Source organism: Sciurus carolinensis, chromosome 1 (genome assembly GCF_902686445.1).
Source record: "Sciurus carolinensis chromosome 1, mSciCar1.2, whole genome shotgun sequence".
NCBI lineage: Eukaryota > Metazoa > Chordata > Mammalia > Rodentia > Sciuridae > Sciurus > Sciurus carolinensis.
In genome coordinates this window covers 188435256-188460993 of record NC_062213.1, presented here as the reverse complement: position 1 = coordinate 188460993, position 25738 = coordinate 188435256, and the positions used below count along the sequence as shown (strand labels likewise).

Here is a 25738-nt window from a genome sequence, read left to right as displayed (position 1 = left end):
ATGTGTTCCAGGGTCAAGTTTTAGATTATTTTTTTTCTTGTCACTGGGGATTGAATCCAGAGCCTCATGCATAAGTTCTAGATTTTTAATAAAGTCGTGTGTTCAACTGAATACTGGATCAACTCAGTTTCTAATAGGTGCCCAAATTTAGGATATACTAATGCTGGCCAATTTTAACTGGTAAAAGAGCTATCATGATGCAACAGAAAATTGTTTAAGTAGGAATTAAAGTTTTTTAAAAAGCTCTAGTTCCTTCTCTTCTACTTACTAAACAAAAGACCCTGGATAAGTCTAAGATTCTTTCCTTATCATTTAAGAAGGATAATACCTCCTTAGTCGCAGTTTATTTGAACGTCAAATGATATAACAACTGTGGAAGCTCAACACAAAAAAGGACCAGACTGACATAAGGTGGCTTTTTGTATGTTTATATATCACCATCTGCTGGTGAAAGTGGCTCACTCTTTGAGCTTAGAAATTCTAGATGTGCAGCCTTAAATATCTTGGGTAGGGATTATCATTAAAGTATTTATTTTTTTATTTAAAAAAAAAAAACTGTGGTTGTAGATGGACACAATACCTTTATTTATTTTGTGTGGTACTGAAAATTGAATCTAATACCTCACACGTGCCAGGCAAGCACTCTACCACTGAGCCCCAGCCCCAGTCCAAAGCATTTATTTTCTATTATAATTATTTATCTGTGCCTAGCACAAAGCAGTTGGTGTCTTCCCTCAAAGTTTCAAGTCTTAGAGTTATTCGACCAAGAAATATGTATTAGGACTTTCTTTGCAATTTAAGGGTAAAAAAGGGTATCCTATCCCTTAACACTCTTGTATCTTAATGTGGGAAAACAAAAATAAGTATACACTCAAATTGATAAATACGATAATAGGAAGGCCTCAGTCTCTGTAAATGTCAACTGTGTGCTAAAAATGCAGAATTCTTATTTAAGAAAGCAGTCAGGAACTATAGGATTCTAGAAGTGGAATATGACTACTTTTGTTGATTTTGAAGTAGCACGGTAGTTAGAGAAGGTGACATTCTGGCTCTGCCATTTCATGGCTATGAAACTGAGCAAATAACTTCTCTGAACTCATTTTCTTCAGTGTGAAAATTTATCCTGTCTAATCATAGTGTTACCGGCCTTAATAGGCACTGAAAACAAATGTCACTTTCCTTTTCTATTTCATGCCATATGTTTATGGGAGACACAGAAGTAAGAGGCCCTGGCATGTTTCTCAGGGCCCTGGTGGAATTTGGTGTGCTTCAGTCAGAGGTGTCCAGATAACTTAATGGGCAATCAAAAGGAAAAAGAATAAACATTTAATAGAGAATCTGGGGAATAAGCTTAAGAGACCAGTTATAATCATTATAGTTCACTGTATTATCTTCTTAAAAATTGCTAAGTGATACCTAGAATGCATGAGACCCTGGGTTCAATACCCAGCACAAATCAAAGATAAAATATTGTTAAGAGATTAAATTTAAGGGTTTTCACCACCAAAAAATTATGTGTGAGCTAATACCTATGTTAATTAGCCTGATTTGGTATATTCTACAATATATGCATACTGAGCACAATAAATATATACAGTTTTTATTTGCCAATTCTAAAATTTAATTAAAAAAGAATCTGGTCTGAGCTAAATCTTTAGTTCCTATTACTAAGTACTATTGTGTAATAGTATTGATCGATGGAGAAATTATCATATCTAATTCCCTGATGATTGAATAATCTCATATCCCAAATACAGATAATGACTAAGGAAAAGCAATGTCTAGACAATCAAAGTGTGACTTAATTATGTCTCAGAAAAAATGCCTGTGTTTGTTTGTGTGTGCATGCATGTGTGTTTTCTGAACAAAAATAAAATGCATGAATAATATGCATTTCTTGGCTTCCTTGCTTTGGAAAAGGACATCCTCAGGAGTGACTTTCTTTTGGTGAGTAGGAAAACATTTCAAATGATATTTTATGTCCTTAAATTGATAACATTATTTGTATTTACAATGATCTCTTTGGTGGCACCATATTCTCTGGTGCTGTATCATTGTGGTCAAGTGATACTTCATGTTCCATGTTTGTGTTTCTATAGCAAGAACAATACGAAAGTACCATTGGATTCAAACTTCCCAGTTACCGAGCAGCTAAGAAATTATGGAAAGTCTGTGTAGAGCATCACACATTTTTCAGGTATTGTTCTCACTTAAGTGTTTTTCAAGGATAAATTATTTATACACGTTTCTATTTTAAGTCTGCTTTTGAAATTCCCTTCTTTGTGTGACTGGCACTTTTGTTTAGTTCCAGCAAAATCATCGTAGGAAGACAAAATGAATCCAGTTTTCACCCTCTGGGTTGAAAGCATACCTCAACATTCCCAAAGCACCTTTCTTTGTGTGGTAGAAGGAAGGAGAGAAATGGAGAGTAGGAACCTGTGTTCATAGGTGCTCTATGATTGACCTAACTGTAGCTAACAGTTCTGGGCTTGGCCTTCGTTACTGCCCAGTCCCTTCACAGATATGTGTCCTTTACACATGTAACTTCCTTTTGGCAGTTCAGTTTCCTGAATCCATAAAATGATGAAAATATTACAGAAATATAGTGAAAGCATTGCAGTGAAAACCATCAGGCCCTATCTATAGAGATACAAAACGATGTTAATGTAAGCAACAACTAAATTATACTGATTGCTTTAAGACATGACATGGAACTGAAATAATGATTGCTTGATTGGAAATCTCCTCATAACTACAATTACACCTTGAAATTTTGAGAAAAAATTTTTATTGTTTTTATTTTTCATTCTACAGTTTCAGAATGAGATAATTTCTGTAATATGTGATTATTATGATTTTTCTCTCAGACTGACATCTACAGACACCATTCCCAAGAGCAAATTTCTTGCCCTGGGATCCAAATTTCGATATAGCGGCCGGACTCAAGCTCAGACCAGGCAAGCTAGTGCTCTAATAGACAGGCCTGCCCCACACTTTGAGCGCACAGCAAGCAAACGGGCATCCCGGAGTCTTGATGGAGGTTTGTATTGAATATTAATGATTTCTCATGATCCTAGTTCTTTAGAGAGAGATACAGTTATCTATAAGAGAATCAAATGATCTCAGATGCACAAAAATTCTTAGGAGTGAAATGGAAGATAGCGTACTAATTGTCTAATTCAGTGGATAAATTAAGAGAAGGAGAACTGAGATTCAGAGAGAAGAGTGACTAGATCAGGATTCCACTGCTAGGTAGTGATGTATGAGGTAGCACTAGAATTAGAATTAGAAATCTCTCTCTCTCTCTCTCTCTCTCTCTCTGTCTTTCTCTGTTTTTTTTTTTTTTTTTTTTACTTTGTCCACCTATGTATTTTCTGCTTCCTGTGTGCCAGGTACTGTTGTAGTCACAGGGGATACAGCTGTGGACCCCACAATCATGGTCTCTGCCTTCATGGAACTTTCATTGTATGGATAGAAACAGAAAGGAAGAAAACAAAATAATCTCAGGTAGCAATGAATGCTATAAAGAAAATAAAGCAGGGGAATAGAGCAGAGTGTGTGAGGACAGGGAAGATTGAGGACCTGTTTCAGATTGGACAGTCCAATCTAAATGTAGAAGGTTCCCCTAAAGAACGTCATTTGAGTTGAAACCTGAATTAAGAGAAGTAGTCAGCCTACCCCAAAACTGGGGAAAGAGCATTCCAGAAAATGCTAGTGCAAAGTCCTTGAAAGTAGGAATGAGGTTGGTGTGTGTCTAGATCAGTGCTATCCTGCAGAACTTTCTTTACTGATGAAAATTCTGTTAGTCAACTTTCTGTTGTTGTGACAAAATACCTGACAAAGGAGGTAGGATTTATTTTGGCTCAGGTTTCAGTTCAAGGTTTGCTGGCTCCGTTGCTTTGGGCCTGAGGTAAGGCAAACGGTCATGGTGGTGAGAGTGTGTGGCCCCGCTCACCTCATGGCAGCCAGGAGCAGAGAGAAGGGTCCCTGGGACAAAATATAACCTTCAAAGGCATACCCCCAGTGACTGGTCTCTTCCAGCCTAGGCCCTATATCCCATTAGTGCCAACCAGCTGGAAACCAGACCTTCAAATCCTGGGCCTTTAGGGGAAATCTTCTATTTTGTGATGTCCAATTCAGAGCCAATAACTATATGTGACTATTAAGAACTTGAACTGTGGCTATGCAATGGAAGAATCAAATTTTAATTAGGTATAAATTTAAGTAGCCACATGTGGTTAGTAGCTGTCGTTTTGGAAGCACAGGTGTAGATTCCAGTAAAGGAAGGGGAGAGGAATAGAAGGTAAGAAGAGTCAGGAAAGTCACCATGGGCCAGTGTATGGCTTTGTAGGCCACCGTAAGGACTTTAGATTTTATTTTACTTGCAGCAGGAAGCTATCAGAGGGAGTGTTAGAATCTGACTTCCGTTTTAACAAGATTACTCTAACTGTGGGGTGAGAACTCCACAGAAGTTAGGGTAGAACCAGAAGCAGGGGGAATGCTGATGTAGGATCGTAGGTGTGTGAGGATGACAGCTTGGACTGGAACTGGGAAGAGAAACAGAGAAAAGTGGTCAGGGATACTGGAGATGGTAAGGAAAAGAAAATCAGGTTTTATTCCTGGGCTTGATCATTTTATGGAATGGGGCATGCTGGGAGAGCAGCACAGTTGGGGATGTAGAAAATGAGGATTTCTGGTTTGGATAGTCATTTCATCTTCGTGTCTCTGCCACATTCAGCTGACACCCCCCAGGCATCTCTTTCCTTGTCCAGTAAGGCACCTTGTCCAATATTTTCTATTTTTGTATTTAGATAAACAAAAATCTACCTGGAATCTGGTTTTATTTAATCACTTCGTTGCTAGCTAGGATATCCAATGTAATGCTGAATAAAAGTGTTAATGATTAGCATCCTTGTCTCATTCTCAATCTCGGGGACAAAGCTTCGGTGTTTCATCACTGAGTGTGATGTTTGCTCTAGGTTTTGAGTAGCTACACTTTATCAGATAAGGAAGTTTTCTTTTATTCCTAGTTTTCTAGGAATTAGTTTTGACTTTTACCAAATACTTTTTACTTACTTGATTGATATAATAAAGTGATTTTTTTCCTTTTAATGTTCTGTGTGGATTGCCTTGTTGACTTCCAATTTTTAAACCCACCAAGCCCTCTTGGATTAAACTCAATGTGATCATGATATGGGTTTTTTTGTTTTGTTTTGTTTTGTTTTGTTTGTTTGCGGTGCTGGGGATTGAACCCTGGGCCTTGTGGCCTCACAAGCACTCTACCAACTGAGCTATATCCCCAACCCGTATGATATGGTTTTTATATAATTTTAGAATTTTTGCAACTGCCATCAGCTCTCCATAACTTCAGGTTCTGCATCTATGAAAATATTTTGAAAAAAAAAAAAAAAAAAACAAAAAAAAAACAAAAAACACAACCTTCTGTCTATGCTGATTGTGTACAGATTTTTTCCTTATTAGTCCCTAAAAAATATTTTATATATTACATAGTACTTACATTGTATTGTGTATTTTTAAAAAGTATTTTTAGTTATAGATAGACATAATAACTTTATTTTTTTTAAATGTGGTGCTGAGGATTGAACCCAGTGCCTTACATGTGCTAGGCTAGTACTCTACCACTGAGCCACAACCCCAGCCCTGTATTATGTATTTTAAGTAATGTAGAGATGATTTAAAGAATATGGAGGGAGGTGAGGGCTGGTATCGTGACTCAGTGGTAGAGCATTTGCCTAGCATGTGTGAGGCACTGAGTTCAATTCTTAGCACCACTATTAATAAATAAAATAAACCCCATTGATAATAAAAAAAAAATTAAAAAAAAAAAGAACATGGGGGAAATGTGTGTAGGTTACATGCAAATACTAGGCCATTTTAAGGGACTTGAGCTCCTTAAATTTTTGTGTCTAAGGAAAGCCCTGAAACCAATTTCATATGGATATTAAGGGCCAACTGTAGTTTCATAAGAGAAATGGGCCTATAATGTTCCTTTCTTGTAATGCTATGATCAGGTTTTAATATCACTTTTATGCTGGCCTCATAAATAAACTGAGAAGGATTCCCACTTTTCCTCTTCTCTGGAAGAGTTTGTGTAAGATTGGTGTTATTTCTTCCTTAATATTTGGAATAATTCACCAATGAAGCCATCTAGTCTTAGAGATCTCTGCGTGGGAATGTTCTTTACTTATAGACTTAGTGTGTCTTTGTTAGATAAGGTACTTTTATGATGTTCTGGTTCTTATTTCAGTTTTGGTAAATTGTGTTTTTCTAGGAATTGTCCATTCTATCTAATTTATTGACACGAAGTTGGGTATCTTTAATATCTGTATGACCTACAGCTGTGCTCCCTTTTGCATTCCTCATATTAGTAAGTTGTATTCCTTTTTTATTTTTCTTGCAGAGTCTTGATAGAGATCTGTTAATTTTGTTATTTTGTTGATATTGTCAAAGAACCAACTTTGGGTTTTACTTCAGATGTGTATTTTTAAGTCTAATATATGCCCGTTCATATCTTTATTATTTGCTTTCCATTTTCATTGAACGGTTCTTTCTCTAATCTGTTGAAATACTTGTCCATTGACATTTGTTGTTCTTACAGTCTAACCTTAGAATCTAAAGTGACTTTTCTAAGGTCACAAAGATAGATGGAACTAGAAGTAGAAGCTAGGACTATTCTCCCAGATGTGTGCTTTTACTCTTCTCACCGTGGTGACAACGACTTCTTCTTCTTTTTTTTTTTTTAAAGGAAGAAGAAAGTTAGTAGTTGTTAACAGTCAGTATTCATTGAACATTCAGTATGTTATGGGCATTATTTTAAGCACTTTACATATCTTTTAAGTATCTGAATTGCATATAAACAGAGTAGAAAAAAATTCTGTAGTTCTATTTTCATATGTATTCTTTTCCACTGGGCTATCTTTATATAAGAACTGGAAACTGGAAACTATTTTGGAACTATTTTCCCCACCTTTTCCTAGATCCTTCTCCATCTTCCTTAAAAGAGAAACTTTTTCCTATTGGGCCTATTCTCCTTTAAAAAAAATAAATAACGTAATCCTCTATACTAGAAACAATGTATTAGGGAAGCTTTCAGGAGAACTGCTTTACGAGGAGCCTCACTTTGGTGATACAAATGAGCATTCTTTCTCTTCAGTTTTGTCTGGTGCTCAGAGCATCTGCTTCCCCAGCTGGAGAACAAGACTGGTTCAGATCCCAGTTTTAAGATAGTGTATTAAGTCACAAGGATAGCTAATAATGTAACAAGGACTTTTGTTGCACTTTTTGCTTTTCCAACCATTTCCATGTATTCCTATTTAATATGAGCAACGCAGTGAACACGAAGTATTTAGGAATTCTTGTCTTAATCACGAGAAAACTGGAGCACCGAAACATGGTGTAACTTACTAGGGTCACACCACCGGGTAGTTCATCCATTCTTGCCAGGTGGTACTTGCCAGAGAAGTACATCCTTGTCATCTTTGGAGCTTTACTACAAAATATGTGTCCAGGCCCCTCTGTTGGATGACCAGTCTATTTGCAGTCGACCTGCGTATCAGCTGGTTTTTCTTTGTTGTTCAGGATCCACAGATGATTCATGTGGGCTCTCTGATAATGGAACCATTGATCCCCTGTACACCTGCTGAACCTGTACCACACTGGCAGAAATTGTGCCAGCAGGTAGCAGCTAGAATCTTCCATTTATTCAATGTGATGGTTTGGAGTTTTACCCTTTACTGCTCTGTTATATGACCAAGTTTCTATTGTTCTCAGCCAAGAGCAATATAATAACTGAAGTTAGAGGGTCTGTAAGAGTATCCCCACTGTACTTTTGTCTAGACCTTCAGAAATGGGAGCTACTGAATATTTAAAGTTAAGAGTTTTCTATTTGTGCACCAAAATCTTGTAATAGCTGACAAATTAATAAAATGGAAGAACCAGAACATCTTTTTTCCCTGCAGTGCTGGGGATGGAACCTAGGGCAAGAACATGCTGGGCAAGAACTTTACCACGAAACTGTATCCCCAGTCACACTCCAAGACGTCTTAAAAATAAATCACTACTCCAACACTGTGAATATACTAAAAAACATTGAATTATATTGAGTGAATTCTATGATATGTGAATTATATCTCAATAAAGCTGTTTAAAAAAATTGCAGTCTCCTTCTTGAGAAAATGAAAGAAGTTTGCCCCTCTTCAGGACTCCCAGGTGGTATCATTCCTTTGAATTTCACATCAGTATGTGTATAGTTTTTGCCCAACTTACTCTTGAAACATTAACCTATAACAAAAGAATATAAGGACTTAAGTATAATGTTGGAAGTTATTAATATTTAGAGTTCATAAAATGTTTGTAGCCATTCAGTATCCCTTCCCCAACTATCCTGTAGAGTTAATATCTTCCATATTTTATAAATGTTAATACCAAATGTTTGGAAAATCAAGCTCCTTGCCCTAGGCCACACCACAGGGTGTGACCGACGTGAGTTTAGGCTGAAGACTTGTGAGTTAGCCCCTGCTCTGCCCCACTGCCTTTCACCATCAGTGCTGTTCGTTGTATCCTACTATTTTTCCAGTCTCTGAACTGTTTCCACCTCTGTTTCTCACCCTCAGATTTTATGTTTGTATCTCTTCTTCCACATACAATACAGACTTCCAAAGCTAGGAATGCTGAAAGACATAAATCATTTGGCTCTGCAATATTAGTATTGGATTAAAACCAATTCAAGTGGCAAAATAACACATGGTGAAAGCATGGGCTATGTTTCTGTGATGCCAAGCAGAGTTGAATTAATTCTTTGAGAGGAGGTGTGAATACACATGTATAATGATACTTCAACACAACTGTGAGCAAAATATTTTGTCACATTCTTCTGTTTTGTTACGCTTGGTCTGCCATCTGCCATTCTTGCATTAACTGGTTTAGAGCACCCATGAGTATCAGAGACTTGCAAGAGGCCACAGGTTTTTCATTGAGTAATAAATATCTCTTTCTTGGTGGATTTAGGAAGTAGTTGTAAATTTTAATTTATTAATTCATTCTGGTTTAAGGAATTCTTTTGTTTTACTTAATTTTTGCATCTTATAAATCTAAATGTATCAAAATAGATTATGTTCAGTCTAATCAGTCTAAAAAGGAAAGAAAATGTGTAATAAATATTTTTAAGATTTCCATGAAAAATAAAATTAAAAAGTCTCAGTATAAGAAAGGATAATGATATTATTTGAATATTAAATCATAGCTCGGCTCGGTAGTGCATGCCTGTAATCCCAGCTACTTAGGCTGAAACAAGAGAATCTCAAAATGAAATTTAATAAAGGACTAGGGATGTAGCTCAGTGGTGGAGCACTTGCCCAGCATGTCAGAGGCCCTGGGTTCAATCCCCAGTACTGCAAAAGAAAAAAAAAAAAAAAAAATTAAATCATGTGGACAAATACCTTCATTCCTAGACAATATCCAATTAGTAGGCTTACTGTAACACTTGCAGATACTTTGTTTTAATCCCTGAAAGAATGAAGATAAAAACCACAAATAGTGTATGAGTGACTGTTTATTTCTTTTCTCTCTTCTCTCTTTTTTTTTTTTTTGGTGGTACTGGGGATCAAACCAGGGCCTCCTGCATGCAGGCTGGCAAGTGCTCCACCATAAATCTACATCCGCAGCCCAAGTGACTGTTCTGAAGTATGTTATCTAAAACTTAGCCAGAGTCCAAACCAAAACAACAGAAAGATCAAGCTTTTGTCATTAGCCTGTAGTGTTTATTCTCTCTAGAATAATCCATACAGCCTTTTCCCTAAATCAAGGTTTCTCAACCTCAGCAACCTTGGCCTCTCTACACTAGATGTCAGTACCTCCTTTCTTTGCTCTCCCCAGTTGTAACAGCCTAAAATGTCTTCAGACATTGCCAGATGTTCACTGAGGACAAAATCACCCCTAGTTGAGAGCCGTTGCTCTGAATATTTTAGAGAATAGGATTCATAATACATTTTGATAGGACTCTGGGATGGGATAGGAAAGAACTCAGAAGGGGTTTGTTTTGTTTTTAATGACTGAAGGCCAAAGATTTTGAATTAATATTATTTTAGTCAAACTCTTTTATTATTAAAAGGGAAAGCATCTAGTTCAAAGAGTTGCTCTTACAACCATCAAAAATTATTACATGTCTTATCAGAAGAGCCATTTCTCAAATGGTTTTGTGATCATTGCAAGGAGGTTTCACAGAAAAAACTAGATACAATATTTTTTTCTTAGAATACAGTTTTAGGTTCCTGAAACTACCTAAAAAACAGTCTTGGGGCTGGAGTTATAGCTCAGTTGGTAGAGTACTTGCCTTGCAAGCACAAGGCCCTGGGTTCAATCCCCAGCACCACAATAAATAAATAAATAAATAAATAAATAAATAAATAAACAGTCTTTATTTTTAGAAGACTTCATAGAAGAAGCTAGACTTAATTATCCTTCCCCCCCTCCATAGACAACATTGAAGATTAATCGGTTTTCCATTTCTTTTCTTACTTCATCTTTTTCCCTCCTGAATTTAGCTTTTATGAAACATGACTATTAACACATTTGAGCATTTTTGTCGAGGGTACCTTTAGCTACCTTGTTGCCATCAGAACACTAATAATGTTTTGCCTTCTGTGTGATAGGCCACTGGACTGTAACCTTCACGTGTGACATGAATGCAGAGTTATTTTGTCTGGTGTCTTTAAAGTGGTACAGTGACTCTTGCCTTCACTTATTCTCCCCTTCTCCCCTTCTCACATAGCAGCAGCTGCTGATTCAGCAGACCGAAGTCCTCGGCCCACCTCTGCACCAGCCATTGCTCAGAGTCAGGTCACGGAGGGTGACGTCCCAGGGGCATCTGCCAAAAAAACACAGAAGGAAACCGTGAAGGTTGAAGTGAAAAGAGAAGAGGAGCCAGCTGAGCAAGCTGAGCCTGAGCCCACAGAATCATGGAAGGTACGTCACATCCACATATCGAGCTAATTCACTTTCTGGTTTAGATGTCTTAACTCCTTAACCGGGAAAGATTTCAAAGAAACCAAGTCTCGTACTATCCCAAGAAAGTTATTTCTTCCTCGTTCTTTCTGAAAGACATCATCTCCCGTGAACCTATGACATATTTTCCTAGAATTATGTTATAAAGACTGTAAACTATCCCAGAAGTTTTCAGGTGACCCACACCTTGACCCAACTTAATATTAGAAAATTGGGATTATAAAACATACCAGCATAGTGATTGCTTTTAAAAATTTTTGCTCAATCAGAGGGAATCTCTACCTTGCTTAAGAGTGAGCTCTGCTATTGTAATTAAAATGTAATTTGATTTCCCAAGATGGATGTATGTACAACATTTCAAAAGACTGGGTATTACAGAAAGCACATTTATGTGGTTGTTCAAATTGTAAGTAGCTTTACAAGAAGGGGAACACCCATTATGTGGGAGAGTTTAGGCAGCTAGTTGCTTCAATTCTGAGTTGATTGTACCCACAGTCACTGCACCAAGTTGAAAAATCACCCATTTAGAAGTAATAGTTACTGGGCTTTTTAAACATATTTAAGCAGTGATGAAGTTGAGGTGCTAGTTCAGGTTTATAAAATTAAATATAGATCTCACTGTTGCTAACAAGAATTATAAGAAGCAGTCTCATAAGAAAAATGTCATTCATAAGAAGAATTACATTTTTATATATTGTTAAGAAATTTAAAATGTAAGATTTGAGTAACTGCCCTCACCTTAGCAAATGGATTAATCCTGTTCTTATGGAGCCAGATCAATATCTAGTTTATCTATAGAATAGTGGGGAATCTAATTCTGTTTTAACTATATTTTTTTAAAAAACTTAAATATGACATACAGTTTTACTGTTCTTTTGAGACTTTCTTGAGTTCAAAGAGAATAAAAGCTTGAGTGAAGGGCGAGTGTTGGCATTTTCATAGCTAGCCAAATGTCCATGACATTGGCCATCAGGTTCCATGTAAACAGTGTTTTTATAATGTTAGCCTACCTGTTCAAGTTTTAATGTTAGGGCATATCACCTGGCACTGTTCTCTCTGCCTCTGTTCTTATTCTAACTAGAACATGTTGGGTTGGGACTGGTCAGGGGAGTCTTCCATCTGGCTAACAGTCCTCTGGCTCTCTGCTGACTTGCATTCTTCTTCTTTTGTCTATAAGACAGACACAGTTATCTTTAAAAATAGGTTTCCTTTGTAGAGGATCTGATATCATAAAGATATATGGAAGATCAGTGGAGAAGAAGGGACAGTGAAGGGGAGGAAATGTGGAAGGAATTTAACAAAATCACGTTATGTACCCAGATACCACAGGGAATTTCACCCTTGTGTATATATAGAAAGCACCAATTAAAAATAAACAAACAGGGCTGGGGTTGTGGCTCAGTGGTAGGGCACTTGCCTGGCATGTGTGAGGCACTGGGTTCGATTCTCAGCACCACATGAAGAAGTTAATAAAGATATTGTGTCCATCTACAGCTAAAATATTTTAAAATAAATAAACAAATGAGTGAAAGGAAGATAGTGGAGGAAGGAAAAAAGAAAAAGGGAAGGGAAGTGGGGGGAACAGGAACTGAAATGTAGTAAATCAAATTCCATGCATATATGACTTTGTCAAAATGAACCCAACTACTATGCATAACTATGCATAATGCTTTAATTTTTAAAAAATATAAAAAAATTGGTTCCTGTTGCTCTTGGGACCTCAGCAAAATGACAAAACACTCCATGGTATATTCATTTAAGTGCTAAAGGTTGGGGGAGGAGGGAGGGGATATTCTTTCAACTTAATTGTGTATAAATTTGTGTTTTGAAATGCTTGTGTTGAATGTTGAAATGAAACTGAAAATCACCTCTGATCACCTCTGTAGTACTCATGGCAGAATCAAGGGTGAATCTGAGCTGATTTTATTTGTAGCAGTTAGAAAATAATTATGACAGTTACTTGAAGCTATATGTATTATATAAAGCAACAGTAGTAATAAAGTAACTTGATATTTGTGAAACTGTCATTATCTAACACCAGTTTGTTGCCAGACAGGGATAGCTTTTTGTTGCTACTTGGTCTTGATTCTTTTTTTTTTTTTTTTTTTTAGTTGTCAATGGACCTTTATTTTATTTATTTATGTGCTGAGAACTGAACCCAGTACCTCACACATACTAGGCAAGCACTCCACCAGCCCCTCGATTCTTTTTTGTTGTTGTCCAGGCTAGCCTAAAACTCCTGGGCTCAAGTTGATCCTTCTGCCTAAGCCTCCTGAGTAGCTGGGACTGCAGGTTGCACCACTGCCCCCAGCTTTTTTACCTCAGTGCTTAAACTGAAGTAGGAACTCTCGATTTCCTGCTATTGGATTGCTGAGGACACAAAAAGATATTTAACCAAGGAATTTATGCTTTATAAAACAATTAATACTGCTACTTGCCAAGTGTACATAACTCTAATGATATTGTCTTCATTTTATAGTAAGAAAATTTCCAGTTCAGACAGGTGAAATAACTTTTAATAGCCACACAGCAAGTATGCTGGAATTCAGAGTAGAAAGGATCCAATTGTTAATTACCTCTGGTAATTCAAAGTGCTATAGCTGGTTACTTATGATTTGATAGTGTTTCAAAATTTGGTATTCTTATGATTTTTACATCCAGTCCTAGAGAAAGTAGCAGAGTGACATTGTACTCCAGGGTAATGCTGCCTAGCATGATTTAAGCGAGTATATAAAAACCATAGATTGATATGGTTCTGTAAAGAACTTAATAATACGCTGCTGGGCTCTGTGGTACACACCCATAATCCCAGCTACTCAGGAGGCAGGAGGATAGAAAATTTGAGGCCAGCCTGGACACTTTGCAAGGCCCTTTCTAAAAAAAAAATAATAAAGGGCGGACTGTGTAGCTCAGGTGGAGCATCCCTGGGTTCAACCCCCAGAATTGGGAAAAAAAAAAAAAAAGAAAGAATTTAATGATACAAAGTGATTAACTTAACACTTAATTAAAAACAATCCACTTTCTAATTTTGAAATATCCAATGTTTTAGGCATTGCTTACTCTATTGTGTTTCCTCTTAACAGCATGTCTGTTTTTTTAATAAGTACTTCATTTTCTATGTATAAAATGATTGTTACTAAAGGTATTTCCAAGCTACACAGGAGACCTTTGCTATTCTCTTCACTACTGAGGATGAATCTTGCCCTTCCCCAAATGCATGGGCTGTAACCCCTAGAGAGGAGACGGGGAGTGCTGAGTGCTGCTGGGCCTGCACGTGTTATTTATAAAACGACCCTGGAGTGATTGCATGTGTCAGTTACAATTGGGACAGTTTATCTTGATGTTTCGTGGTGTAATAAACTGAAGAGTAAAATTGCCTCCTGAAATACATTGATCAGCTAACAAAATCCCTCCTATTTACCTGTTTGATATTGTTATTACATGTGTTTTAACTATAAAAAATTTATTTCTATCATGTATCAAATGATATCTTCATTTGTAAATGTATTTAAAAATGTTATTTAAAGTACTTCCAGATCATAAAAAAAAGGCAAAACAATAACATGACTGTAGTGTTAAATGAACCGAAGTTATTTTTAGTGAGTAGGTTTTTTTAAATAGTACAAAAAATGTGTTCTTCATCGATAGGGGGAGTACCTAAATTTTCTGCTTGGGTGATATGATTGTCCACCTGGCCTGGGCAGCCTTGCATCTGTGGTGGTGAGCTGACTCGTCACCACCGGCAAGAAGACTTGCCCTCCGACGCCCGCCCCGAGACTGCATCGTCCTGTTTCTAACCAGCTTAACGATGCAGTTTATTTGGAAACAATGCTATTCATAGAAAGCTACTAACCTATGATGTTTTTACCACTTTATTTCTTAAATGTAGGTGGAAAAAACCCACATCGAGGTCACAGTACCCACCTCAAATGGTGACCAAACACAGGTTTGTGCCAACAGGCCACTTGTTCCTTTGTCCCTCCACTCCCTCAGTTTTTTCTTCTCCCTCACTCCCTTCTCCTTAAACATAAAATAGATCGACAGTTCAAACTTCAATGAGCCAATATTTTCTCATTTTCTTTTTTGAATTATGGCGAAACAGAAGCTTGCAGAAAAAACTGAAGATCTGATAAGAATGAGGAAGGTTAGCCATTTTTCACTTTCACAAAGCTACATTGCCATTTCACCCATGCTGATGTACAATGCGTTAAAAAGACAGTGATCCATTCTTTTCATTGATTTCTCTTAATCAGAAGTTACTTTAAAAGAAAAAAACAAAAAAACAGATATAGCCTGGTATGGTGTGCAAACCTGTAATCCCAGTGGTTTGGAATGCTGAGGCAGGAGGGTCACAAGTTCGAGGTCAGCCTCAGCAACTTAGTGAGGCCCTAAACAACTTAGTGATATCTTTTCTCAAAATACAAAATTAAAAGGGCACACACCCATCAAAGAAATTATAATCTTATACTATTTAGTTAAAGATTTTGTTGGTCCAGTGGGGTGGTGCACACCTGTAATCCCAGCTACTTATAAAGCTGAGGCAGGAATATGACAAATTCAAGTCCAGCCTGAGCAATTTAGAAAGACCTGTCTGAAAGTAAAAAGGGGTATGAATGTGGCTCAGTGGTAGAATGCTACTGGGTTCAATCCCCAGTGTCAGGGGAAAATTTTTTTGTTCAACTTAAAATATCTTTTTTCTTAACAAAATCAGATAATCGGTGAGGGTCAGACCTATCTTTTATATTCAAACTTTGTAAGAACTGTTGCACAGTGACATCACCTTCTTGGAATCATTTATGATGTTTTATACACATTTATCATGATAACCATCATAGCAGTGGCTCCCAGTGTTGTTAGTAGCTATGTTTGTTGTGTGCCTCATTCTTGCCAGCTGCAGAGTGGGATGAATCAGTTCTTAATGTATTTATTGGCTGATTAGGTATAAAATGCCCTTAGATCTTGTTTACAAAAGGTATTAGAGATCTAGATGCTATAGTATAACTAAGGATGAAATGCCTCCAAAAAGCTATATAACGTTTTAAAATCATTTCTCCACTCTATAGTTCCTGGAATTCGAAAGCTTTTCAAAGTCATATATTGTTTTAGGGTAACATTCAAACTGTTCAGTTTCAAAAATGAACATGTAACAGCTTATTACATAAGAAGCCAATGAAGCCAGGAGCACTGTCTATTTAAATAACATCTTCACGGTCTTTCATCATTCATCAATGAGGTCATCCGTTTTCCAGCGGTAATCATGTTCTCTGTGTGTCCTTGTGGTTCTGTGACCATTTCATGTTGGCATATGCTGCACTGCGGACATTTAATTTACGTATTTTTTGGTTTGCCAATTTGCAGTTTTTTCCTGCAAGAACAACTTTTTAATTTTTTATGCTTTTCTGTTTTCCCCCCTTTCATTTTCACAGAAAAAGAGAGAGAGACTAGATGGTGAAAACATTTATATCAGACATAGCAATTTAATGTTGGAGGTTTGTATGAACTTGAAGCTTATTTCAGTTGGTTGCCTGGAACCTTCTGCATTCTTTACTGATCCCCTTTTCTTCATTCTGTGCTGCATTTGGTTTTGCATGCCATTGCATGAAGTGATTTTAGGTTTAAAATGCTTTTGCATGTTGGTAAACATGAAGATACGCAACCATCTCTCCTGATTATTTTTAGTTTCCATCTCTCATACTATCTGAAAAAAAAATATATGATTGGAACTACCTTGAGTAGTCATGGTTCCGTTGTTTTACCCATTTCAGAAAGTTCTACCTCACTGCTTAAAGTTCCCTGAATTTTCCAAGAGTATAAACTTCAACATGTGACAAGAAGCAAATTGCAGTTTTCATTTTCTGAACCGAGAAAGTATGAAAAAAATAGGAAAAATTATCACAATTCAGAATGGACTTGAAATATTGGGAATGTAGCTCAGTGGCAGTAAAATATAAGAAAGCCAGAAGGGAGCCTAACATTTTATGAGTAGTTATTATAAGATGAAAACAAGGCGAGGATCGTGGGATTTTTATTTTAAAGATGTGAAAACCGAAGCTTAGAGAAGTGAAGTCTCAGGGCTGATAAATTGGAAAAGATAGGATTCGAATTTGGAGTTATATAACTACTAAACTGCACTGTTTAATTCCTGTCTGCTACAGGAATTGTAAGGTCATTTTCCCATATATTCAACATTAGCCAGATATTTACCAGACCTGTATTATTATACTTTATCTAGTTTTGGGCTCCACATTGGATAGGAAAATGTAAAACCAATTAGGTTAAGGGAAGTTTATGAGAAAAATTAGAAAACTGGAATTGTTCCATGTGGAAAAGGCTGAAATCAAGTTAGTTTGTACTTCAGAAAAACTCTTGTATAGAAACTCATGACCAGATTATTTTACAGCTCCACTCAGGGCAGAACCATAAGAAATGGGTATGGGCTGGGGAGACAGCTCAGTTGGTAGAGTGCTTGGGTTTAATCCACAGCACAGCAAAAAAACAAAAAACATGATTCTTGTCTTCAGCTTATAATGTATAAACTGGGGAGGAGTGAAACAATAAGTTAGTAAACAAATAGCAATAAAATGATTATAAGTTACTGTAGCATCTGCATAGGAAATAAACAGTATGCTATGCTAACAGGAGATCTACTCTAGGTACAGTGGACAGGGAAGATCTCTGAAGAGATCATATTTTAATTGGGACCTAAAAAATGAACAAACATTAAAGGTAAATATTATTAAACTGGAAGTTTGAAGTAACTTTAGAAGATAGATCTCTGGTTCAATATATGGCCTCTAATAATTACTTAACCTCATCTCATTTTTGCCAATACCTATCTTTTGAGCACCTGCTTTTTATAAGGTACTTTGATAAAAGTATTAAAATTATGGTCAACCTTCATTCAACATAGACTGTGTGGTGGGCACAGTACCGAGTGCTTTACACACATTTGTCTCTTACAACATGAATTTTTCCAAGACTGGACTTGGATATTTCAGATTTGGAAACCAGATCACTTTGTTTTAGCCCATATCTGAGACGAGACCTGAAACATTGTCTTCCGAGACTGGGAAGGATAATAGATGTTGGTTGCTGTCCTTTGCTTGGCAATGGGACAGCTCCAGACTCTCAACATATTTCCTGACTAGTCCGTCAGCAGTGCTGCTTCTTACCTGGAACCTACAGTACCAATCATATATTTGTCATCTGTCCCATCAGATGTGTTGTGGCTTCTGAGACTCATGAAGGCCCTGTGTGTCGTGTGCTTTTTCTCCTGACATTTCACTGACAGCCACGAGAGGGGATTTCTAAACAAGTGTGTGTTTGAGAATTAAAACTACTAACTGACTTTGGAGAACATTTTATATTTAATGAAATGTTTGGTTTGATTGCTACTAAAATTATACGATGATAGGCATCAAAAATTGTCTAACCTCAACACAACCAAAATAGTTTGACTGACCATCATTCTTTAGTTATTGTAAAAAGTGCCTCACCCACAAGGACGTTCTCTAAAGTTATCTGTCACCCTAGCAGTTTTTTTTTTTTTTTTTTTTTTAAAGCATCCCTCTTCCCACTCCCTTCTCCCACCCTACCCCCACTAATGCTTTGTTCTGGCACAAATAAGGTCGAGTTCATTTTTAGATCTACCGCCTCCTCCTCCATCTCCCAGAGAGAACCTGTAGCAAATATCTATGACAGGTTCTATTTGGAACAGGTCCCTTTGAGATCTTAATTTTATACTCTGTGCCCCCACAGGTATTCAGCAAAGCCAGCTAAGAAGGATGGAGAAAGCTTCCTCAGAAGCTACTGGTCTTATCAAAAAATTTATCGTCTCAGGTTCCAAGCCAGTAACAAATCACCAGTCTCTCATATTAAGAGGCTAACTCAGAGAGCTGCGATTTTACCATAGCACCTCTTGCTCATTTTTATTTTGCGCCATTCACACTTTTAACCCCTCAAATGCGTTAGGTTGGTTTTGGCCCAAACAGATTTAATTTCCACTCAAGAGCAGGGCCCAACGCGGAGCTTTGAGTGAACTTGTTTATGCTTTTCTTTAGCTAGTAAACACGATTTCCTTCCTTTCAGCTAGAACAAAAGTGCAAACTGTTGTTTCCCTTAGGGAAACCTGTATCCACATGATAGATTCCCATTTCATCCTGGTAAGCCAGAGATCACTCCATGGGGAAGCTACAGGGTTGCCTCTTTTTTGTTAAGTTTTTTTTTTTTTTTTTTTTAACTCAAAGCAGATATACATGGGTCATTCGGGTCATTCTTATAAAAATAAGGGACTAGAGAATGAATTTTTTGAATGAACACTTCCAGAATCACAATTGTTGTCATGTGGACTGGGGATGTAGCTTAGTGGTAGAGTGTTTGCCTGGCATGTTCGAGGCCCTGTGCACCACCAAAAGAAAACGTTTCCTTAGGGCTGGGGATCTAGCACAGTGGTCCAGAGCACCCCTGCGTTCCAACCCCTGTACTATAAATAAACAAAAATTGTTTTCATGTGTCGCACTGATTCTTTTTCCTATGCTATTTTGTCCTTTAATATTGCTTTTGAGAAAAGTTTTATTTAGTTGAAGCACATATTGCCCTCAGAAAAACTTTTTTAAAACCAATTTTGATTTAATTTCCTTTTTTTTTTTTTTTTTTTTTTTTTTAGAATGAAGCTGTTTCCCACAGAGCCAAAAAAGAAGGACTAATCCAAAAATTCATAAAGCATATTAGGAGATATATTTAGCATTATACTTTTCTTGGATACAGAACTCCCCTGATATATAATAAACACAGGATTTTTTGTAGTCATCAAGTGATGGGCTCCAAATCTTGTGATCTCAAGCTCAAACTATTGAGTTTTTTTGGACAAAGAACATTGGAGTCTTCATCTTCGATTTATATTTACCAGACTATTTTTGGTGAACTGTCCTTTTTGAAAGTTATTATATACTTATTTTTAAAATACATCTGAATATTCCTAGCCATGCTTTATTAACCTTAGTTTTGATCATTTCTTCCTGGAATATTCTCTTAAGAAAGAGCTTGCCTCTACCTCTAGTTGCCCAGTATCCAAATCTGCTGGAACAGTTGAATTATTTTAAATTGTCAAGGAGATACATAAGGTATATATATATATATATATATATATATATATATATATATATATATATATTTGATAAACTCTTATTTTCCCCCTTCCAATCCATTGAAAGTTATTGGAAGAATGTTCCTTTTTGTGTGTGGGTGTGGTATTGGGGATTAAACCCGGGACCTTGTGCGTGCCTGGCAAATGCTCTTCCACTGAGCTTACATCCTCAGCCCTGGAATGTCTCTATTTCACATCACACTAAGGATTGGCGTGAAACTGTTAGAAACTGGAAACATGATATTCTTTGTAATATTCACAAAGAAGAAAAACTATTAGGCTAAATACCCCTGAGTGATTTTTCAGCAGTAGTAACAATCAACTCTGGAGGCTTTAACTAGGAATTTTAGTAATAAATTCTTATATACAAAAAAGGCTATTCCTGTTTACCAAAAAGAATAAACAGGTTCTTAGTAGTAGAGCAGCAAAACTATCTCCATTAGAAATAGAAGGATATTATACCCTGGTAACTCACCAGGGCACAATCGTTAGTGTGAAGTGGAATCTTTCACCATGTCCTTCATTTTAACAATTTATCCATTGCTATCTCCATCCTGCCTAAGCTGAGCCTAAATCATTTCTTATCAAGCTGAGGCTAGCTGAATTGTGGGATTACCTTCTTGGGATGAGGAGTTGGAGATCTGGTTTTACATCATGATAGGAAGAAGAGTCATAGAATGAAGGAATGAACTCTTGGGGTTATATAATAGCTAAGAGCTGTCAGGTTGTGATGCTTCACTCCTTCTAAGAAAAGTACCTTGTTTAAAAAAGAAAATCAAGCAAATATACCATGTTGTATATTTACAATATGAAAGTAATTTGTGGGTTAGTAACATCTATCCTGGATGTGGTGTGTTTTCTACCAGCGCCCGATCTCTCATGGGTTGCCTTTGGTGTGTTTTTTGTCCCAATTATTTATTATTTTGCATCTTTATCCTCCCAACTGTAGGATTTAGACAAAAGTCAAGAAGAGATCAAAAAACACCATGCCAGCATTAGCGAGCTGAAAAAGAACTTCATGGAGTCTGTGCCAGAACCCCGGCCCAGTGAATGGGACAAACGTTTGTCTACTCATTCCCCCTTCCGAACTCTTAACATCAACGGGCAAATCCCCACAGGAGAAGGAGTGAGTACTTTGTCCAGATGACTGACTGTGAGAATGAATGGAGTGAAGGTTTTCATGTGTCAGTGGTCTGTGTCTGAAAGTCTAGAGCTGAAATTTAGCTTTGGTTCCTCAACAATTCATTTTAGTTTTAAAGCATTCACAATCAGACGTGTCTTTTTTTTTTTTTTTTTTTTTTTTTTTAAGTCATGAAGCCAACCCAGTTCAATTGTGGAAGTCATTTAGATTTACTAGTAGATGATTAGGCTCTGAGAACAGTCTCTGCAGCTGCCTGCTTCTGGCTAGTGTGTGTTTATAAATTGACCATAAGCCAATAAAGCCTTGTTTATATTCAGAATGTGCCTTCCAAGACCAGAAAGTTTACTAAATTTAGTGAAGTCAAAATTGGAAAGGGATTCGCATTTTTTAAACTTTATTTGACCATTTGTACAACTTAAAAATGTCTGGTATGATTGCCCACAATTATATAATAAGCCAAAGAGAATGCAAAACACCACGTATCAATAATTGTATTTCAGTTTTAGAAGAACAACTGATGATTTATTTTATCTTTATGAGTAACATCTAACTTTTAATATGCTTTTATAAGAGTTTTAAACTGGGTGCTGTGGCACATGCCTGTAATCCCAGCGGCTCGGGAGGCTGAGGCAGGACAATCATGAGTTCAAAGCCAGCCACAGCAAAAGCAAGGTGCTAAGCAACTGAGTGAGACCCTGTTTCTAAATAAAATACAAAATATGACTGGGGATGTGACTCAGTGGTTGAGTGCCCCTGAGTTCAATCCTTGGTACCAAACAAATAAACAAACAGAAACAAGCCAAGATAATCTTAGTTGGAAGAGGCCAGCGATACAGTTCAGGGGATTTTCTTTCTCTGTTGTTATTGTTGTTACTTACTTTAGAACTCCTACACCTGAAAAAAAAAAAATGTATTTGTTTAATGAAAATATCTTGCAAATTACCTTCAGTATATCTCCAAGAAATCTTTATCTCTAGCCAGTACACATTAGGTATTTATATAAATAGACATAATGACTCAACAAGTGTCAAACTATTCTTAAATTATGTGCTTTCTCCCCCCACCAACAATGAGCAATTCTAATTAAGAACTGTAAATTTGTCCCAATTAAAAACCTGGCATTCAGCAGGCTGGAGAATACTTGAATAATGAACAGTTAAGTAGAGTCAGCAGAGATGATAGCGCACTGGCGTTCCTACTTATTGTCCCCTCAGCTTCCTTTCCCTAATCTAAATGGACATTAGTTTCATATTCTACATTTAGAGCATGTTTCCTGAACTGGGACAATAACCCTGCCTTCTGGGTGAGACCACCACTATCAGTGTTTGATATTTCATTTGGATACATCCCTAATAAGAATCATAAATGTCCAGCAGGAGTTGTGGCTTGATTTGATTGAAAGAGTCTGGCTAACTGAAGCCTAACTGATTTTGAATAAGAACACTTATCTTGTTGTGCCCCTTTTTATGGAATAGATGATCTTTAATGTCCTTGTAACTGTAAAATTTTACAAATGAGAAAATATCTTGTTGTTACCTGACCTGCTAACGCTAACTGCAAACCCAAACTGCATATTTTCTAGAAATTTTGTTTTTTACTCTGTATAAGTAGTAAAAGATGTTCAACTACTTTGAGAAAATAACTTGGTGCTATCTTCCATTAGGTTGGGTAAATCTGTATCAGTCTCCATTTCCAGAAAATATCTTATATCTTTTAATAGAAACCCTTCAGAAATTATCTTGGGACTGATTTTGGGAATGACAATGTCATTCTGTGAACTTTAAAGAGGTGACTTTTTGGGCTGCGGAGATAGCTCAGTTGGTAGAGTGCTTACCTTGCTGCAAGTACAAGGCCCTGGGTTCAATCCCCACACCGCAAAAAAAAAAAAAAAAAAAAAAAAAAAAAAAAAGGTGACTTTTTATAAACTAAATGAGATCCTTGAGGAATGCTTGAACAATTTTGGCTCTATGCTTACATATATTTACCCCCCTAAATGAATAAGAATGGTATCGTAATGACTTTTATATTAGGATAATTCCACTTTCTGGAATATCTTTTTCTTTAATAATGAGGGTAGTATTTCTGTTCTCTGGGGTTCCCTCTTCCACCTTTGACAGCATGGTTGTTGCATTGCAAGGCAACTGAACTCTGTGTAATTTGTGTATGACCAGGTGAAGAAAACCTCTGTACTCCCCTCGGAAAGAAAGGTTGGTGGGCCAGAGGTAAAGCTGTTACAACTTATGCTTCTCAATCAGAACTTGCTCTTGTCATGGCACTAAGCAGAAAATTCCCCCACAAACTGAACAACAGCTGCTGGATAATTTTTTTTTCTTTTGGCTCTTCCAGTAAATTCACACCCACAACCTTTGGCCTAACACATTACACTTCCACTGCTGCCCCATTCGCAGCTTTCAATTTGCTTATTTTGGCGCATGGCTGGTTGAAAAGCTGCATGAAGATGTAAATATGTATTCAGAGAGAAAATGAATTTAATTATACCCTGTTCTTTTTATGTTGTCTTTCTTCTCCCACTTTATTTTCTTTTAAAAATCATTATGATTTTGCATCCTTTCTTTTCCTTTTTTCTTTTTGCTGACCAGTCCCCTAGCTACTTTCTCCCTGATACATATCACTTAGGGGTGTGCAAAGAACCAGTGCTGAACTTCCAAACTGATCAGAGAAGGCTAGCCCAGCTGAAAGAACTTAGAGCCAAGTTTTTCCTTTCGTAGATAAGAACCATCTTGACTATGGACTGCAGAGTACAGAAATTGTTGGGAAGGAAAATTCTCAATTGGACAATTGGAGCAAAGAACTTTCCTTAAAATTGTCAAAAGTATTTGCTTCAACCTTCATGATGTTCATTATTATTTTTAGTCATGATTCTTAGAGTGTGCAATTGTTGAGATCTTCTGGGTTTAAAATTTTTTTTTTCTTTGATTTTTTTTTTTGGTAGACCGCAGAGGTACATTGTAAACTTTTATACTTTGCTTTTCTTTTGAAAATCTTTAAAATGTTTAAGACTTTTATTCCCTTGAGCAAAAGCTAATTATCATATTGAATAACTGCAGTTTTCTAAGACTATGTGAAGAGATACGAGGATCGCTTTTTATATCCACCATTTTATGTGTAATAAGAATAACTTTTCTCCTGTTAACAAGAATACTTTCTTATTGGCATTGCTCAGTTCATTGGTGATTGGCAATACCAAAGCAATGGAAAAATGGCCAAAATTTATATGTGAATATCCTCAAAGGAGGACTAAATAATATAAGTGAGGAAAACTAGTGATTCTTTGAACTTGCAGGCATTCTAATATACATTTATTCAAACAATTATCTTAAACACCCTACTGTGTTATAGAAACTTTGCTAGGATAAATTGCCATAGTAAATCTCAAAGAGTGTCCAAAAGATCTTTCCAAATCCTTTGCACATCCCCAAGTATCATTTTTGAGCATTATCCATCTGTCATTTTGTTCATCTTTCTCTGTCTTTCTTGATCTTCTACCGTGAAAGCAGACACAGGAACGTGCTCTGTTAGTACAGGATGAAGAGAAAATTAAAAGGCAAGAGAGATCTACAGAAAGAGCCTTACCCCAGCAAGAAAATGAAGATATTCTTCCCAAGGTTTCTATTCCAATCCCTGAGGATCACAAGTCTCTCAAAAAGTGCCACCTCTACTCTATTGCTTTTCCGTCTCCTCGTATTCCCTTCGTGATGTCTTTTCTCGTGGTCCTTGCATTAGCTGTTTGGTGGTTGGTCTTTCTGTGATCGGAAAACAGGGTGCTCATCTGAAATGTCAAGACTAAAACCATTGAACTTTTGTCTTTGACTTCAAATGTTTTATTGCCTATATGATGCCTCTGATAGTTCACTGTCCTAGGGAAGCTCTTGTGATCATTTTTCTGTCAATTAAATGTTACTTTGTAGAGTATGTATCGTGGGATAAAAGGAGTAGCAATGGATTGCCCAAGCCAACTTTTCTGCACTGAAGTTAACAAATTTAAACAAATCAGATTTAAGCACATGGCAGGTTGGTACTTTTCCCCAAAGCTTTAACTCTTTTATCCTGCATGTTCTCACTGTCGGCTGTTGCTGTGTCCTCCTCACTGACGTCTCACATGAACCAGGATACTCTCTAGAAACATTTGATGGGAACTTTCCCAGGCTCCTGTAGTCATTTGTGTGGCATGGGCTCTGTAATTTAAGAAAAAAGAAAAAAAAATTGACCTGCTAACCTTCCAAAAGCCTTAAAATGATCGAGTTTTAATCTATAAATCCATAACCACTCCTTTTCTTAGAGTATCAAGCCGGTATATACAAAGGCCTTTTCTGGAAAAGGGCTTTTGACATCCGTGGCCTTTTTATGAGTATTTCTGAGCTGTACAGGGACAGATGACTTTATCCTGCTGGTGTATAGAAAAGATCTGC

General features: G+C 36.8%; 1 protein-coding gene across 17 annotated transcripts in view; it reads left to right on the top strand.

Moving 5' to 3' along the window:
- The window catches only part of Epb41 (erythrocyte membrane protein band 4.1), a 171278-nt gene that overhangs the window by 108659 nt on the left and 36881 nt on the right, over nt 1-25738 (top strand). For 5 of the 17 annotated variants that reach the window (XM_047547567.1, XM_047547575.1, XM_047547535.1 and 2 more), the window contains exons 10-18: nt 1921-1947; nt 2100-2197; nt 2868-3040; nt 10790-10983; nt 14912-14968; nt 15125-15166; nt 16449-16511; nt 21117-21293; nt 23480-23530. In XM_047547567.1, coding sequence (XP_047403523.1) covers nt 1921-1947; nt 2100-2197; nt 2868-3040; nt 10790-10983; nt 14912-14968; nt 15125-15166; nt 16449-16511; nt 21117-21293; nt 23480-23530 — 882 coding nt within the window. The remainder of the gene's footprint in view (nt 1-1920; nt 1948-2099; nt 2198-2867; nt 3041-10789; nt 10984-14911; nt 14969-15124; nt 15167-16448; nt 16512-21116; nt 21294-23479; nt 23531-25738) is intronic. The other 12 variants (XM_047547544.1, XM_047547589.1, XM_047547501.1 and 9 more) reach the window with 11 other exon arrangements.